At 55.3% G+C, this 15,887-nt stretch overlaps 1 protein-coding gene across 1 annotated transcript; it reads left to right on the top strand.

Annotated features, from left to right (window-relative positions):
- The first annotated feature begins 673 nt into the window (after nt 1-673).
- Nucleotides 674-15,449, top strand: LOC101071501 (axin-2-like). Its single transcript, XM_029836012.1, is given in 12 exon segments — nt 674-2,651; nt 3,855-4,771; nt 6,482-6,613; nt 8,149-8,251; nt 9,796-9,807; nt 9,809-9,937; nt 10,012-10,544; nt 10,622-10,798; nt 10,881-11,096; nt 11,167-11,301; nt 11,926-12,093; nt 14,132-15,449. Coding segments are annotated over 11 exon segments (2,544 nt in total). The 5' UTR covers nt 674-2,651; nt 3,855-3,959; the 3' UTR covers nt 14,259-15,449.
- Nucleotides 15,450-15,887: the final 438 nt, after the last annotated feature.

Below are 15,887 nucleotides of genomic sequence, written 5' to 3'. Positions count from 1 at the left end.
CCGCTGGATCCTCTGGATCCTCTGGATCCTTGTCCCTCCTGATGACCTGATGGGGAAAAGCAGAAACCTGATCAATAAATGCTTTCATTGCACGGTGGACACAGGTGAACAGCAGAGCGGAGTCGGACTGAAATAAATGTGTAGAATTAACTCTCCATCCGGGACGTTTTAATTTCTGGAGGAGCTAATGGCCATTTATCAACAGAGAGACGGTTTTATAGTTCCTTAATAGCTGAAAGTGGACTTTTAGAGAATCGCTGCAGCTACAGGTGATTTATGACAGACAATCCATCTCTATTTATAGGGTTCTTTGTAGTTAAGCTGAGTTTGACCCGTCCCTGTAATAATATCTTCCCAAACACTGAGATAGTTACACCCCATAACCTCTCCCCTGAAGCCTTCTTTCAAGGCTCTTTTTATTGGACCAGGAGCCAAGGACACCTCTGAGGTCAGCGCCTGAGGGGCGGCCAGGAAGACCTGACCTGTGGGGACCCTCCAGGAAACACATACAGGGGGTTGACAAGGCAGGACACCAGGGTCCAACCGGCCCCTGGTACCGGCGGGGGGTCCGCGCCATCGCCATGGTGATGCTTTCCACCCCGGCGTGTTTACTGTCAGAGGTCAGCGTTAACCCTCCCGAGTTAACAAAGGCCGACATTGTCGGGGTGGCGCTCGCTATATTAGCCAGATGACCTGTGCAGCGGCTGCAGGACGGGGAGTGTGTGGATGAGTGTTTATGAGATAGGAGTGTGTTTGTGCAGACTTGTTTTAACTCTGAGTCACCAGGAGCTCCGGTCGGCGCTGGTTCCAGATGACAGGGTTACTGTACGTCACCGGTTGGCAGGAGTAACACCCTCAGCTTCTTGGTGCTAAGGGTGAAACGAGTTTGCGTCTAAGATATTTGGATCCACGCCTCGGTTTGACGGGAATGTTTTGTCCTCGTTGCCAACGTTAGCTTCTTTAATGCCGCAGCCGTAGCTACCGCATTCGAAAAAATGGCCACGGACTCATTTGACTTCATTAGCATTTGGCGCGTCCCCGCGCACATTCCGACCTAAAGCCACCACAGCTCTTTTGCCAGGGCGCTGAGTCTGAAGTTGGGAAAATCTGGAATGTTTTGTGCAGGATGTGAGAGCGATAAAGGGCTCTTTGAAACATCAAAGCGGCATCCAGTAATCGCTTCGTCATCGCAGCCAGTTCAAGAGTAATTTCCTCTTTTATTAGCCTTGATGGGAAGGAAGGTATCAGTTGGGAAAGTTTCTCGGCCGAACAAAGCCTTTTGAACGTCCGGTGTGGGTCTCTGTCCACGGAGACGGGGGACATATGGACAGCAAATGTCTGTCTTTTAAGAACGCAGCCTGGCATCTTGTACAGAGGCTCTACAGTGGTGGCTCCTTTGAGCGCTTGATGACCCGTCCAAAACGTTATTAAGCCTGTTCTATAAACTCTCACCCTTTGTACCTGGTCCAGTGTGAATGAAGCAAATAACCACTCGGTTCTGCATCCAAACCCTCCCTCGGTCACAGGATGTGACTGCGTCTCATGTTTCCATCAGAGCAAAGCCAACCTTTTGCCACTGGTAGGAGCTGTGGAGCGAGAAAAGCGCCCTGATCTGATTTCCTATTGCATCATCTTGGATTGAAAAGAGTTTTGCGGCTTCTTGAAGTGACTTTAAATATAAATCTGGGTTAATGCAACTCCCTTTTTTCCCCCTCTCCCGTTAAAGGACGTTCTATAATCCTGCAGTAGCCACGTTGCTCCCCCCCCCCCTCCTCCTTTCTAAAAGTGGATTCAGATAAAAAGCCATTTCCTTCTCCTGGACAAATGCGTACGTGTTTTCTGCAAAAACAACAACCATTTACACAAAAAAAAAGAAGAAGAATTTTGAGGATATGGTGCTGCTGGTGATGGGCTGCAGGCCGGCGCATGCAGTGTGCATCCGCATGACTCTGGCGGATTAATCTCCAAAACTATGCGGGGCTTGAAAGATCTCCTCGTCTTTAAAGTTTATGTAGCAACAGAGGGATTGTGGCGATAATGCTATTGGGGCGGTAGATCAGTTACTTCTGACGCTCCGGAGCCTGAGGGAGTTGGCTCAAGATCGCTCCTCTTTGATAAGGTCCTCGCTGCAACTTGGCGAGCGGAGAGGAGATCGAGAAAACGTGGCTAAAGGTTGCCCGGTTGGAAAGTATAAAAAAAAAAAAACAAGAACAGAAGGATCTGTTTGAGCCAGAATGGGAGATATCCTGAAAGCGCCACCGCTTGTTTTTCTATTTTTTCCCACCAGCATTGCGCTTCAATAGTTTGTATGCGACTGTCAGGACCCGGCAGTCGGTTCCTGACTTTGAAGTGCGCTGCTGCTCCAGCCTGTCGGCTCAGTCGGTGCTGGAGTCGCCTGCAGGAGAGACCCGCAGAGCTGCATGGCAGCCTGAGACCGTAGGGAGGAGAAAAGGAGGAGGGAGAAAAGCGCTGCCCCCCCCACCCCTTCTCGAGTGCATTTTTCTCCCCACAAACCGACTTAAACCTGAACGGACTGTATGTGGACGCGCCGTGGGGACGAGAGCGCCCTGGATTATCCGCGCTATTCCCTCTTTTCTGGGGAAAGGAACACAACAGGAGTTTAATTTGTGCGGAGAACTCTTGGATCGATGGTAAGTTACCAGCCCCCCCCCCCCCCCTCCTGCACCCCTCCTCCTTCCTTCGGAGTTCCCTTTGATGTGCCGTTGACTCGCCTTTGAAGTAGTGTTCTCGGGGGAACGGGACGCTTTTCTGACCCTCCGACGGGGACCAACTCGGCGGATCGCTGCTCCGCCGCTCGCTGTTTTTCGGGTTTTTCTTCGATTTTTGCTGGTCGGAAGTTGAAAGCGGGAGGTTGCGATCGCTCTTCGTGCCTTCTGTGGAATTCCTCCCCCACAAGATCTGAGACTTTGCTGCACTTGGAATTGGGCAATAGAGGAGGTTTGTTTTCCTGTAGAATCCAACATTTTCGAGGATTTTCTCCCCCCACAGACTCTGTGCGCGCACACGCGGTCGTCCCGCACCGCGGAGAGTTGTCGGGTTGGGGGGGATAAGCGGGTTCTCGGCGTGCGTGTGTCGCTTTGCTTTATTTTCTTCACAACTTCGACGAGCGCGGTGACATGTGCGGTGCTGCGCTCGGTCCGGCCGTGAAAACGGCTCCGAGCGTTGCGGCTCTCCGCGGTAACGGAGCCGCCGTTTCCAGACCTTCACGCGTCTTCACGCACGGCACCAACTCCCAGCACCGCTCCGGTCTGTCCCACCGCAACCAGCAACCAGCTCCCCGCACGGCTCTCGGTTTGGGGCTGAATTGACGCTTCGCCACCTCAGAAATGTCTGCTCAGATATGAGCCAGCGGCGTGGCCGGGGACGGGAGGGGAGGGGAGGGGGGGCATGTGGCGGCAGTTTGGAGCCGGTTCTCGGGCTTTCTGAGCCGGACACCAGGCGGGATCGAAGCGCCGGGCTCTGACCCCACGTCCTGAGAATCTGGGATCGGTGATCCGGGGGGGACTCGATCTCTGTCGAGCGGGACTCCTGCAGGCTGCGGCTCCGCCGTCGCCCAGGTGCTCCGCGCACCTGAAGGCGCGTCCCCAAAAATCTCAGCTGTCAGTCCAGCCAATCAGCGCGCAGCATCGTGACAGCCCGGTCGAACGTGCGTTTATGTAACGTTGCTGCGGGGTTCTCCTCTGAAGTAGCCGATCTTCTGTCAAAGTCAGCATGTGAAAGTGAGGCTCTGTCCTCCTCCACCCCCCCACCCCCCCCCCCCCCCCCCCCCCCCCCCCCCCCCCTTTGAAGCGAGGCGGATCTGGTTGTGATTAGATCGATACTTTGTGTTTCAGAGAGAAGACGGGCAGCCGGAGAGAAGCTCCCCCCGCTGACAGAAGAGAGTGAGGAGATCCCAGTTAGAAGCTCGGCGCTCACACGCTCCCGCCGCCGTCGGAGCCATGAGCCAGGCGATCGCGGACCACATCACCAGCAGTTTCAGAGAAGATGCCCCTCGACCCCCGGTGCCGGGGGAGGAGGGCGAGGCGCCCTGCTACCCCGGCAAAGTCGGAATGATGAAACCCCGGGAGCTCCCCAAAGCCGCGGCGCTCGGCTCACTGGGCTCTTCCAGGAGGAGGAACGAAGACGGGCTCGGGGAGCCGGAGGGGAGCGCCTCCCCCGACTCGCCGCTTTCCCGGTGGACAAAGTCTTTGCACTCCCTGCTGGGGGATCAGGACGGCGCTCTTCTGTTCAGGACCTTTCTGGAGCGGGAGAAATGCGTGGACACTCTAGACTTCTGGTTTGCCTGCAACGGCTTCAGGCAGATGGACCTCAAGGATACTAAAACGCAGAGAGTCGCCAAAGCAATTTACAAGCGTTACATCGAGAACAACGGCGTGGTGGCCAGGCAGCTGAAGCCCGCCACCAAAACCTTCATACGGGATAATATCAAGAAGCAGCACATCGACTCTGCCATGTTCGACCAGGCGCAGACCGAGATCCAGGCCGACATGGAGGAGAACGCCTACCAGATGTTTCTGACCTCTGACGTCTACCTTGAGTACGTGAGGACCGGGGGCGAGAACCCCAATCACGTCAACCCCAACGGGCTGGGCGACCTGAAAGCCGTTTGTGGATACCTGCCCACGCTAAACGAGGAGGAGGAGTGGAGTTGCGATTTCAAGGCTAAAGCGTTAGCTGTCGGACTGTCGGCCAAGACCCTGAAGGCACCCGGGTCCATCAGGGAGATGGAGGTGCTGGAGCAGAGCTACAGGTACGTCCCCCCTCCCAAACTAAGACTTCACATTTTGGTGAAAAGCCTCGGCAGAAGTGCAACATGTGTTATTTCCCTTAAAGACGGGAGGCTGGCCTTCAAAGTTGATGTGAAACTGCCTCTGCCCCCCCCGGCCCCTCTCATCTCCAGCAGCAGCCCTCTGCTGGCACTCGCCTGGGTTTCCGGGGCTTTGAAATAGTTTAGCAGGAGGAGAGATCAACTTCCACCAGAGCGCCACTGACTCCGGCCCCCGCCAGCAGATAATAGATGATGACATTGCTGCGCCTCGTCCTGTCCCGCAGCCTTTGGCGGAGCGCTAACCCTGTTGTACACCTGTGGGTTGTTCGTCCGGTTCTACGTTGTGACCTTTTGACCTCGGGCTGCGCGAGCTGTGCAAAACTTGTAACCGTTAGCTTATGTTATCTGGCAGCTAGCATCTTTTGTTGACTAGTGCTAATAGCTTTTCTAAAAAGTCCCGCAGCGTTCGGCCAAATCTGTTATCTGATTGCAGCCCAACTCCGTAAGGTGTGAAGCCGGTGGTTGGGGCCAGATAACGAGGTTGCACAACTCGTGCGGATGCGTGAAGCGGCGTCTGTTGCCTTTGTGCGACTTGCTGACTGCGTGGTGTGTTTGCTCTGCGACTCAAACGCGCCGATGCTAACAAGTTTACGGTTCCTAATTCCACCCTTCTTGGCAGAGTCGATAAATCGGTTCCCTCCCCGTTCCCGTACGCTGGGATGAGGTCAGCGGTCCAATTAAACGGCCCCGTCCAGCTGAAACTGCGCTTGGCTCAGCGGCGAGCGGCGCCCTCTTTCCTTTTTTCTATTCTCCCATTGTCATCTTAATGATTCACAACATGTGGAAGCAATTTCCCCCGTTCCATTTCTCTCTTTTCATCTCACTTCCTTTTTTTATGAAAAAAGAAAACCTTCAATGGCAGCCGCCTCAGTAGAGAATCAACACCCCCCCCACCCACCCACCACCACCACATCCGTAGTTTGTGTCAATTCTACTCTGATTCCCCTCTGCCCCCCCCCCCCCCCCAACCGCCCCCATTTCATCTTTTTCTTTTAAAAAAAAAGACAAAACAACTCTGAGACAGGATTCTAGAGCAGAAGTGAGTGGAAAGAGCAGAAAGGAAAGACAGAGAGGAGTGTGTGTGTGTGTGTGTGGGGGGGGGGGGGGGGTTACTTACTGGTGGGAGGAGAAGGGAGAAGTGAGGGGTAAAAGAGAGGCAGGGGGAGAATAATTCAGCCCTGTTGACTACCTGTCTCTGAAGGTCAGCCCCCCGTTAGAGACCTGGGTCTCCACTCCCCCCCAATATGGACCTCTGCCCCCCCCCCAGCCCCCCCATCCCCCCGTTCCCCTCCATCCCTTTTGGGACACCCGCTGCCTTTCTCTTGCACCCACGCTGTGGAGAGAACCTGAGCCCAGCGGGAGATGGATGCTGAGGAAAGGGTGAGTGTGAAGGGGAGAAATCAAAGAGGGATCTGCCCCCCCCCCCGTCAGGACGAGCGGAGGTCTGAGGAGCGATGGCTGCCAGCCTCGCTCGCCTCTTAGTCACGCCCCTCGGTGGCCATGTGGCTGCGGCGGCAGTGGGACTCCCCAAGGTCACGCTGGTCCCAGCCTCAGATCCACATTTGGTCTGGGAAAAGTCCCGCACCTGTTGGACGCCGTCTCACCTGTACCCGTGTCTGTCGCCCCCTGCAGGTCGTACGCGAGAGGAGACGCCTTCGCCGCCTGTCGCGTGGGCTCCCTGGCCCCCGTCAGCAGCACCAACGACAGCGAGGTGTCCAGCGATGCTTTGACCGACGACTCCATGTCCCTGACCGACGGTAGCGTGTAAGTGAAGCTGTGTGTGTGTGTGTGTGCGTGTGTGTGTGTGGTGGGAGGGGCAGAAGCGTTCTTTCCTTGAAAGCATAAAAACTCCCCTAATGGTTTTGCTGCCTGGCGGTAGACTTTAGGATCACATGTCTAAGAGGGTTTTTTTTCCTTCGTTGGCTGTAAACGTCAATGATCTATCAAGTGAGTAAGCACAGGACGGGCTAAAAAAGAGCCGTGTGTGTGTGTGTGTGTGTGCGTGTGTGCATGCGTGTGTGTGTGTGGTTCCTTCTTATCTGCATACGTGCCTCGGGCCTCGTACCCCTGGAGGATTAACCGGCCTGATCACATGTCTGTCAACTGACAAGGTACCGTGAAGTCACCGCGGTCCACAGCTCAAGGCCGCCAGTGGGGTCAGCTGTTGGTTGTAAAGGACGCCGCTTCAGCTGCACCTCGTCTGGCAAGGTTGCCGCGACGATCCGGGCGGATGATGTCAGGGAAGCGGCGACCCGTGCTAAAGAAGTGGCCACGTAATGCAGCCGGGGCGTTAATACGACAGTTATAAAGAGTTTTACGACGGCGTGAGCTGCGCTCAGGCCCGCTTCAAAGGGGCCGGGGGCCTTTTAGGATCTGCCCCGCTGTACCTGCCCCGCTGTACCTGCCCCGTGCAGCCGCCGCCCTTGATCGGACTATCAACCTCCCCGTTGGTCAGCTGAAAGGAGCCGTCAACATTTGAATCTCATTTCCAGATAAAGAAAAAGAATATAAAAGGGAGAGAAAGCAACGGGAGGAGGCGGTTGGGTGGGAAGAGAAAGAAGAGTGGTGCAGGAGGGGGGTGGGTGGGGGGGGGGGGGGGGGATTTTTGCTTATATCTTATTTATGGATTTGCTTGGACGCTGGGGAATGCAGCTGCGCAGACTTCAAACATTACCTTATCTTACAAACCAGCCTTTTGATGTGCGGAGATCAGAGGCTGGCTGCGGCGGCGCTTGCCAAATGAAGATTGCGGGGCGGGGGGGGGGGGGGGGTTGTGTGCGTCGCTCGTGCGCATGACTGTGGCATTTCAAAGCAGAAGTGGAGGAGCGCTCCTCCGTTAGGCTAGGTCACCGGGAAAGCGCCGCTATCGGGGAGCTTTTGACACGTGTCGTCGCTAGGCTAACGCTAAGTAGGCTAACGCTAAGGCTCCTTCTCTGGTCAGTAGCGCCAGCTTCCGGCTGCTGTGCTGGAGCCAAAATTTAAAAGGACTAATTTCTGGAGCGCTCCGTGTGCGCTCGGCGCTCCGTGTGCGCTCGGCGCTCCGTAACCCGCTGTGCTCTGGCACGCAGCAGAAGCCTGCCGACGCCGGCCCGTCCTCCCGTCACGAGCTGGTATCTGCGCTCTCAAAAGGAGGCTAAATGATGAAGGAGGAAAATGGGAGAATGAATAAATGAGATTAGTCCCTACCCTTCTTTTGATCTACCCAGTCGGGTAACGAGCTGCTTCCTGAATGGCTGTTGGCTCCTAAACGATGGAGCTGATTGGATAATTGACCTTTGTGATCTCCGCCTGCCCCCCAGTGATGGCGTCCCTCCGTACAAACTGGCCTCCAGGAAGCATCAGCACAGAGAGATGCAGCGTAACATGAAGATGAACAGCCAAGTGTCTATGCCTGCGTTCCCTGTGAGTACACACACTCACACACACACTCACACACACACACACACACAACCAGGGTTACACAGAGGAATTTACATACCACCCTCTGTTTTCTGCCTCTTTTTGGTTCTATGAATAGTTCAGCACAAACTGTATTCACGATCCAACCAGCAAAGATCTGAAGCGTAACGTCAACCCCCCCACAGACACACACACACACACTAAAACCCGGGCCCTTTGCTACCTTTGGTGTCACCTCCACCCCCATTAGGGTTCCTTGAAGGCTGCAGGAGCCGGGCGGGGCCTCTAAGCTGTTTATCGCCTCAGCGCTCAGAACCCACCAGGGTCTCTCTCTCCCACCGATGCTGCAAATATGCAGAGGAGGGAGCGATGAGGAAGATCTCGGCAGCTTTATCCCAGGGGCTCTGAAATCAGCCCGCTTCCCAACAAAAACACAAAGATGCTCACACACACACACACACACACACACGGCTTTGATCCGGGGATGAATGGAGCGATCGCACGGGGAAGTGACAACTTCCAACAGAGCTGGCCCCTTTTTTCCACAGCTGAGACGCGCACGCGGAGCCGGAAAGTGAGGGAGTTTGTCATGTGAGCTCTGGGTGGGTCAGAGGGGAGTTGGTGGAGCCGCTCTGCTCCAGGTCGGGAGAAGACGAGGACGGGAAGTTAAAGGCAGGAGCCAAGCGAGGGGAGAATTTCCAGAAGAGCGACAAGAGTAAAGAAAAGATCCAAAGACTTCTTTCATCCTCTCTCTCGCTCTTTTTTTGCTTTATTTTTGCTTTTATTCTTGTTTTTGTTTCCCGTCTGATTTTTTTTTTTTTTTCTTTTGGCAATGGCGGCCATTCCCACGGCGCGGCGGCCCCCGGCGCCATCAGACGGTGCCTTTTTTGTGTTTTTTCCCTCACTTTCATCCCCACCACAAAGGGATGGGACTGATAAAAAAAAGGGGAAAATATCAAGAAGGCCTCGGTGCAGAGATGCAAATAATTCCAAATGTGTGTACCGTCTCTGCGCCGCACCTCAAACACGCCCAGTGTGTGACGACCGGGGTGGGGGGGTGGGGGGGGGGAATAAATTACCTTAACCTGTCTGATCTTCCATCTTTTCTGGCACCTTTATCTCTTTCCTTCAATCATTCTCTCTTTCTCCGCCCTCCTGCAAACATCCCAGCGTCTCAACTCCATCCTGATCCCCTCCTCACTGGAGCCCCCCCCCCATTGACATGTGGCTTTTATTCCAAGATGTAAAGCCACTGCTTCCCATCCATCCATCCCTCCATCCACCCCCCTACCGAGTGTTTGATATTTGGCGAGCAAGGCTTTGAAGCGAGCTGACTTTAAAGGAGCCTGCTGAGTGCGACTCTACATTAGGCCCACCGCCCCCCCGAGCCCCCCCCCCCCCCCCCCCCCCCCCCCCCCCCCCCCCCCCCCCCCCCACCCCCCGACAGTCCGCGGCCCTGAACCCGATCGGTGGTGCCGGTGCACGGTGCGCCTGGAGGCAGACGCTGTGCCGCAGCCTAACGTCTCTCTTTACCCCCCCCCCCCCAGCGCACCCGTCGCCCCCCCCAAAGAGATGGTCCCGATGAAGCCGGCGGAGTTCGCAGCCCAGCTCATCTCCCGCCTGGAGAGCCTGAAGAGAAAACGGGACACCATCAGCTCGCTGGAGGAGCGGCTGCAGCAGATCCAGGAGGTTGGTGCGGCCCGCTCTCAGGCCCGGGGGGGTCGGGTCGGTCTGGCTAATGTCCTCTTTCCTTGTGATTGAAGGAGGAGGAACGGGAGGATGCGGACGTGGTGCCGAGCGTTCCCCTGCTCTCCCCTCATCCCTTAACTCTCCTGCCCGGCTCATCCGACGAAGACCCCCAGGCCATCCTGGACGATCACCTCTCTCGGGTTCTGAAGACCCCGGGGTGCCAGTCCCCTGTGGTCATCTGCCGCTCGCCCCGCTCCAGCTCCCCCGAGCAGAAGTCCTTCGCTCGGCCCGGCTTTGGGTTCAAGTCTCTGGTGAGGACGGGGCCGTCCAGCTCTTGCGTGTCCAGTTCTGACCAGGGGGCCATCACCTTGGCCCTGGGCCCCAACCGGACCCTGGTGAGCAGGCAGAGCACGAAGCACATCCACCACCACTACATCCACCATCACGCCAGCCCCAAGACCAAGGAGCAGATTGAACGCGAGGCAGCTCTCAGGGTGCACGCCCTGTGCACCGGCGGGGGCGAGTGCCCGCCCTGCCCCCCCTACCAGCGCAGTCGCAGCCTGGGCCGGGAGATCTGCGGGGCCGTGTCCACGAGCGCCAACATGGGGTCAGTTCCCGTTCTTCCATCTGCTTCTACTACTCTAATCCGTGTACTCATGGTCGTTGTCTCCCCCCCCCCCCCAGGCGTTCCAGCTCTCTGTCCAGGCGAGTGTGTCGCTCTGGAGCCGAGGACGGCGTGGCAGAGAGGTGTGTGGAGGACTGTGGACCCTTACAGCTGCCCAGCGGCACCACGGATCCCGCTCAGAATGTTCTGCAGTGGATCTTGGAAAGCAAACGGCAAAGCCGGCACAAGTCGCACAGGTGGGCGGGCCGTCCTGGGGGGGGTGTCCCTGCTCTGGACATCCTGTCGGCGGTCTCATTTCGATCCTCTGTTTCTTTTCAGCAACCAGAGCAACAGGAAAGCTTTCGGGGGCTCCTCCGCCCAGACCCACACGTGGGGCGGCGGTGGAAGCTGCGGCCACCTGCGCAGCCACCAGCCAGCCCAGCCTTTTGTCCAAGACCCCGCCATGCCCCCCCTACCCCCTCCCAACACCTTGGCCCAGCTGGAGGAGGCGTGCCGCCGGCTGGAGGAGGTCTCCACCAAGACGACCAAGCAAAGGTGAGGAGGCGCTAGCGACAGTTAGCTCAGCCTGAATGGGTCTGGCCTGACTCTCCGGTCTCGTCTGCAGGGGTTCACTGTCCGCTCTCCAGCCAGAGAGGAGCCACGTCGTGCCTGTCCAGGGAGAGGGCGCCGTCCCGTCATCCCAGGCCACCTCCGCCCCCGCCGGCCTCCTCGCCGCCAGCCCGAGCCTCCTATCAGAAGAGTACGATGCCTCTAGCGTCCCGCCCTCCCTGTCCTCCTCTCCTCTCTGCTCCTCTTCCTCCTCCTCTCAGCTATAGCCTCCAACTTGCCGTGTACTTGCACCCTTTTTAATCCTTGACACTTGCACTGCTCACTGCACAGGGAGACCGATGAGTCAAAACCAGCAAACCTACGCAAAACCACACAGCCAGTCACTCTAAAGACTTATTCTTTTTTTTACAAAGCTTGCTAAGAGCTGTGTTTGAATCTTGTGTGTTTGTGCTTTGAGGGGGGAGTGTGTACTGTAGTCCCTGCACCACCTGACTGAGACATCCCTTTCAAATGTGGATCACTTTTATTGGCCGTCCTTCAGTGAGCTGCAGCCAGCAGAGCTAGCAAAGAGAGCGCTCCTCTGAAGTGGGCCTACAAAGCCTTGGACGTAGCTGAAGGGGAATTGATAATGCTCTGCCCCTTCTGAACGCACACACAACACACTGATGGCAGAGGGTCACTCACACACTTCCTAGTGCCGCTCGAAAGAAACGCAACTCAGATCTACCATTTCCGTTGTATCTTCTGATCTTCTCCTGGTTGGGTATCGCCAGCGCTCTGACGCCTCCTTCTCTCCCTCTTTGGCTCCTTTCAGCAGGCAGGAGTGCAAAAAGGGCCTCGGTAGCCACGGGTCGAGCGGCGCCGAGACCGTGGTGACGTATTTCTTCTGCGGCGAGGAGATCCCGTACAGGAGGACCATGAGCAGCCACAGTCTCACCTTGGGCCACTTCAAGGAGCAGCTCCGCAAAAAGGGCAACTACAGGTGCGTGCAGGGGCGACCCGGTCGGAGTTTTGCTCTTCTTCTTCTTTTTTTTTTTTTGCGAGGTGGTTCTGGCCATCTGGGAGCTCCTGCAGGTTTAAGAGTCCGGGGTTAGAGAAAACCACAAACCGACATGGGAACACCTAACACGTCTGGGCCGCAGCGAGCAGACCGCCGCCGCCGTCTTCCCCGGTAAATCTGCATCATTGGATCTGTCTGGGAGCGTGCGCGACCTCCCTGGGATTCAGGCCTCGGTTGTTTGTGCGTGTTTAGAGGGGCTGCAGTGGAGCGGAGGGTGGGTGGAAGAGTTTGAACTGCAGCGATTTGGGTCCCATCTGCTATTGATTTCCATGCTAAGGCACACTTAATGCGCACGGCTTTGAAGCCCCGGCCCCTTTCATTTCAACCAACAAAGACTCGCGCAAATGGCCAGCGTGCAAATTCCTCGCTGATGCTATCAACTCCTCCGCGCTGTGCGTGCGTGCGTGCGTACGGGCGCGCACGCGCGGGCGCTCCCACGCGGGATGCACCCAGTGTTTACACACCTTGTAATCATTGTATGGATTTCTCTTTCTAAAAAAGAAAGAAAGAAATGAATAAAGAGGTGTTGTTGGCTGGCGGATCGTCCGGGTCGCCTCTCTGAGGCCGGCGGGATCGGCCCGCCTCGACGGTTCCAGGTATCCAACGCGTATGCGGGGAGCGTCCTCCGGTCCAGATGTGCGCCGCACCGTTGGAGGAACACGGTTGCCCCCACAGCCGCCTCCCCGGCTGCCGTAGTTCCTGTGTACCATCTGCGTTTTTTTGTTTTTTAGTTTTTTAATCTATTTGGAAAGCGGCTCGCTCGGCGCTTTAAACGCCGCCAGAGAATGTGCGGAGTTGGGTCATTTCAACATGGCAGCAGTTCAACAAAGAACAGTACTGCAGCGCCCTGCCAGACGATATTGGTGCCAGATGTCAGGCAAACAGAGAGAAGCAGGGGAGGGGGGGGGGCAGATCCAGCCACATAAGACATGTTCCAGTGGAAATTCGGCCTCTCTGTGTCTGTCTCGCTCAGCGAGAAGAAGAAAAAAAACAGTTCAGGGCTCTTTGAAGATTTTTCCTTCTTCCTCCTCTAAATTGAAAAGAAGGATGCAGCTATTAGCCGAGTCTTGTGCTCTCTCTATTCCAGTTAGGCTCCCAACTTTGTCTTGTTTACTCACGAGTTACTTCCCCGGCTGGATTCAGTCGGAGCCTCAGATGTAGCATTAGCCGACGCGGCGGCTGCCTTCATGCGCACCCAGGCGCCCTTTTTTCCAACAGAAAGGGGCGAAAGTATAGATCCTGTTTTGTGTTTTTAAGCATTTGCAGCTTTGCCAGCCAGCCCATCTCATTAAAAACAACTGCTCACAAACATACCCACATTCCAGTCACCCCACACGTGGAGCAAACTGAGCCATTTTTCCATTACATAGTTAATGAGTGGATTCTGAGACCCCCCTCCCACTCCAAACCAATCCACCCCTGCTGTTTTCTCTTCCTCTAAAATGAGGATGGAAGGGGGGGGGGGGGTTGCATCATTAATGGCCCAGTGAAGTCATTTTTCATGAACACACACACATTTCCATGCGCGTCCATACAGTCGGCTGCCCTTCCTATCGTGCTCAGCGAGAGCTCCCGCTATCAACGGGGGTGAGGAAGGACACGGTGTTCTTGCTTTCCCCTCCTCTACTTTGTTCTTCCTTTGTCCCTGTTGTATAGAAACGGGGATGAGAGGCGAGCGAGAGCGTCTGCACGGGCGTCTTACAGCCTGTGAAGACGTGCAGGCGCCCGAAATTTCAGCGTTTGTCAAAGGAGCCCTTCATCTGCACTCTGGCCTAAGTGGCCGCTCGCCACCGGGGCTGCGACTCAAAAGAGTTAAAGGGAACGAGGTTCTCGAACGCAGCAGCTCTCCGGGAGCCAAGCCGGCGTGTTTTGAGCGCCCTCTGTTGACGGGCTGCGGAGCGGCTGGTTAGCGTTAGCATGGCGCCTGGATGTTAAGACCCCTTTTGTCCGTCTTTTGCAGATATTACTTTAAGAAAGCCAGCGATGAGTTCGAGTGCGGCGCGGTGTTTGAGGAGGTGTCGGACGACGGTTCCCTGCTGCCCACCTACGAGGGCAAGATCCTGGGAAAAGTGGAGAGGATGGAATGAGGCCCCCAGCTGGATTCCGCTCCCACGGACACTTCTGCCCCCGGTGGATGTACTTCCCCTCCTCCTGCATACTGACAGTATGTGTCTATTAAGCTACGACTGGCGACGGGGCCGGAGGACTGTCGCGCCCCGGGCGCGGGAGCGTTCCCGCCTCGACGTGAAGAAAGAAGAAAAAGTCACTGGACTGGTGTTTCTAGAAAAGACTCTGGGTGATTGACCACTCCTCAAAGAAGCGGGGGTTTAAATGTGAGACTGACGGCCTGCCCGACCCAGCCGCTAGCGCGCGGCTAATATGTATATGCACATATACGTGTACATTGCATTGTATTGTGATGCTCGTATTGCTGTTGAAATTCCTAATGCTATATTTATTGGAAATATCCCCACCCCAAACGCCCCCCCCCCTCCTCACTCTTCACGGACAAGCTGCTTAGAGTTGGAATTAGGTCCAACTCTGTGACCCCACCCCCACCCACTCCCACCCCTTCAAGTAAAGGAAATGAAATGTAAATTTCAACAATACCTCTTCAGAGCTAAAAGTCAGATAATATATTTACGAGCCGCCTCCTCTGAAGGGTGAACGCAACCGTTATAAACTTGGTGGGGGGGGGGGGGTCTAGCCTTCATCTGCCGCGCCCCAGTGCCTTTTGATTCAGCGGCGCCGGCAGCGCACAAACGGCCCAAGTATTTTCTAAGAAACTGCCCTGAACAGGTCCTTGACCCCCCCCCCTCCCTCCAGTTTACACCAATGTTCATATTTACCAAGAGAAAGCTCTATATTCTGCCCCCCCACCCCGACACGTTGAACCCACGTGCTTGTGTGACTGAATAGCGTTAGTTTGTGTGTAGGTGATGCTGATACACACTATGTCCATAGTGTTTGCTTCGATACACTCGCTGTGCCTACATGGGTTTTGGCCGTGTTTTACCCAGTTTTCAGGGTCCCGTTACTCCCTTGGTTTTTACAAGGGGCCTTATGTTGAAAAGATATTTTTATGCCTTTAGTATCTGTTCCATCATGTTTATGTTTTATAATATTTTTCATGGCTTCTTTGGCTCGACTTGTAAACTGTAAATTATGCATTCTATAGAGCTCGGCTGAGAAAAAAAAAAAAGATGCCTCGGTACTTTAATTATTGTAATTAAGAGATGTAGCCTTTATTAAAATGTTCTATTTTTCAAATTAGCAAATGGCTTCCTATGGTTTTGTGATGGAGTGTTCTTTACACATGTTTAATTAGGGAAGTTTGTGGCAGAACCAAGCCTCTCCCCACACACACACACACACACACACACACACACTCCCCACTGTGGCGAACGCAGCTCCTCGGATCCAGGGAGAAATCTCAGATTTGCATCCATTATCGGCTCTTAATTTACTCTTGTGGAGAAAATTTAAATGTGCAGCTTTAATTTGGCCACCAGAGCCTCTGTGTGTTTAAATGTGAGTGCTTAAGTGTGTGTGTGTGTGTGTGTGTGTGTGTGTGTGTGTGTGTGTGTGTGTGTGTGTGCGTGTGTGTGCGTGTGTGTGTTAATGAGACGTGATAAAGAGGCTGTAGTCTGTCCCATCCCTTCATTGACGGGCTGGACGACCTGACCTGGGTGTTTCAGGTGTTGATGCCGCCTGTT

The sequence above is a fragment of the Takifugu rubripes genome, chromosome 5, assembly GCF_901000725.2.
Source record: "Takifugu rubripes chromosome 5, fTakRub1.2, whole genome shotgun sequence".
NCBI lineage: Eukaryota > Metazoa > Chordata > Actinopteri > Tetraodontiformes > Tetraodontidae > Takifugu > Takifugu rubripes.
Note: the sequence above shows the minus strand (reverse complement) of the source record. Positions and strands in the feature narration are given on the sequence as shown.